Raw genomic sequence first — 2,114 nt, 5'->3', positions numbered from 1 at the left:
CGGAGAGACAGGGTCCAGCTCTGACACTGGGATATGCTAGGGGAGAGGGAAGAGAGAGACAATGCCCTTAAAGTAGAAAATAACAAAGTGTACAATGTGCGTGTGTGTGTTACTCACCTGCTTTATAACAGCTTTATTGTCTGTGTAGTATACACTGTAGTGCTGTATAACTCACCTGTTCTGTGACAGTGGTATTGTCTGAGTAGTACAGAGTGTAGTGCAGGAGTATTCCATTTGGCTGAGTGGGAGGTTGCCAGAGCATGGTCACCGAGGAAGAGGTCAGGTTCACTAACGACACATTCTGGGGAGGGTCAAACGGCACTGTGGAAGAGAATTGCAAGAGTTTATGTTCAATAAAAATGAACTGAAGGCCTGGAGCATTGCTCAGTTTGGACTACAAGATTGTCAAAAGTTAAGGAACTAACTCTCTCTGTCTGTCTGTGTCTGTGTGTGTACACCTGCGTCAATAGTACTGAAGCTGATGTATATAAGGACTCCCCCGTCCCCCAGGCGTGTCCAGCTGGAGATAGAGGCGTTGTAGCGACTCTCTGAGTCAACACTGATAACCACAGCTGTATCTGTCACGTTCTGCCACACCTCAGACGACTCATTCCTTAGAGAAGGAAGGAGGATGAAGAAGAGAGAGACCATGTTGGAGCTAGCTGTAACTGCTCCTTCAATCAGAATGCCTCATCCCTCAACATCGTTTTCAACATCACATCAGCAGTAGGATTCAAACTATTGATCAATAATGAAATAAAAAACTCACCAGACTCTGACTATGTAGTAGAGGATCTCAGAGTTGGCCTCTTTCGGTGGTTCCCATGACAATTGTACCTCGTAGTCTGAAAATATCCTGGCTAGTAGAAACTGAGGGGGAGTGTCTGGGTCTGAAACAAACTTACCATTGATTAGAACCAAAACACAGACACACTGAAAACCACGCCACCTTGGGGAAATGGACTGGAAGGTAACTCCTGTGATGTCAGAGTGTCAGGAGAACCTGAAACCGAGAGAGGAAGTGACCTCACAGTAGTGAGATGAGAAGAAGAGGTAATGATGAACCTTCTGTGGTCCAGAGTCTCCGGTCACGTTAACAACATGATCCACAATGCAGCCACCTGAAACATAATGACCCTAACCATGGTCCCCCTTCCCCCTCTTACCCCAGATCCCTCCCTCTGTTGGGGTGATGTAAAGAGAGAATAGGAGTGTAATTGCGAGCACACACGTTCGCTCCTAGGAGTGGGCGTGTTGAAAAATGGGTGTGGTCAGGTGAGGAAGTGGGAAGGAGTTTTCGCAAGCTCAGGCTGAAATCAAATCAAAAGTCCAATTTTAAAGTGCATTTAGTCATCAAAACGAGTACAGTTCAATCTAGAAGCCAATGCAGAGATGTACGCTGTAGTTGTGTGATAACTCCGTTGGGCACCAGGGGGTGCTCCACATCCAACGTTCCACCTCATTGGAACTGACAGACACGTAGGACAAGGCCGTAGGAAGACTACCCGGGACTAGAGAGGAAACACACCACACTTTCAACATGGAGGCGTTAGTGTGTGGCATGTGTCTAGTGTGTGGTGTGTGTGTGTGAGACTCACCGGTCCATCCCAACAGCAATAGTAGGTGTGGTCTGAGGTGTGGTTCCCGCGATGTCCGAGTGGCGTGTGTATGGCTTCTGACCAGAGACATTATAGTATGACAACGGCCTTAGCCTGTCAGAGTCACTGCTGGGGACAGAGCTGTTCAAACACTGCCACATTACGATTGGTTTCTTAGTACAGGACCTCATACTGTTGGAGTCACGCACACCCACTGAGCTTCCATCCGGGGGCGAGCCAAGAGAGGGTGGTGGTGGAGGGAGAAGTGTCTACCACTGTGTAACCTAGCAGGAGGGAGAGTCAGGTTCTGAGAGAGAGATAGAGAGGGGTAAGACTGGACTTTCTATCATTAAACCCACACAATGACGAGGTGTGTGTGTGTGGTGTTGTTGTGTGTGTGTGTGTGTGTGTGTGTGTGTGTGTGTGTTGTGGGTGTGTGTGTGGTGTGTGGTGTGGTGTGTGTGGTGTGTTGTGTGTGTGTGTGTGTGTGTGTGTGTGGTATGTCAACCATCCTCA

General features: G+C 48.2%; 1 protein-coding gene across 1 annotated transcript in view; it reads right to left on the bottom strand.

Annotated features, from left to right (window-relative positions):
• Positions 1-2,114, bottom strand: part of LOC139024831 (phosphatidylinositol phosphatase PTPRQ-like) — a 25,312-nt gene that overhangs the window by 14,741 nt on the left and 8,457 nt on the right. The window contains 3 exon segments of the mRNA XM_070439803.1: positions 176-321; positions 459-613; positions 770-995. Of these exon segments, the coding sequence (XP_070295904.1) occupies positions 176-321; positions 459-613; positions 770-995 (527 nt within the window).

Source organism: Salvelinus sp. IW2-2015, linkage group LG4q.1:29, assembly GCF_002910315.2.
Source record: "Salvelinus sp. IW2-2015 linkage group LG4q.1:29, ASM291031v2, whole genome shotgun sequence".
In the NCBI taxonomy this organism is placed as follows: domain Eukaryota; kingdom Metazoa; phylum Chordata; class Actinopteri; order Salmoniformes; family Salmonidae; genus Salvelinus; species Salvelinus sp. IW2-2015.
The sequence above is the reverse complement of the archived record's forward strand: the minus strand, read 5'-3'. Positions and strand labels throughout refer to the sequence as shown.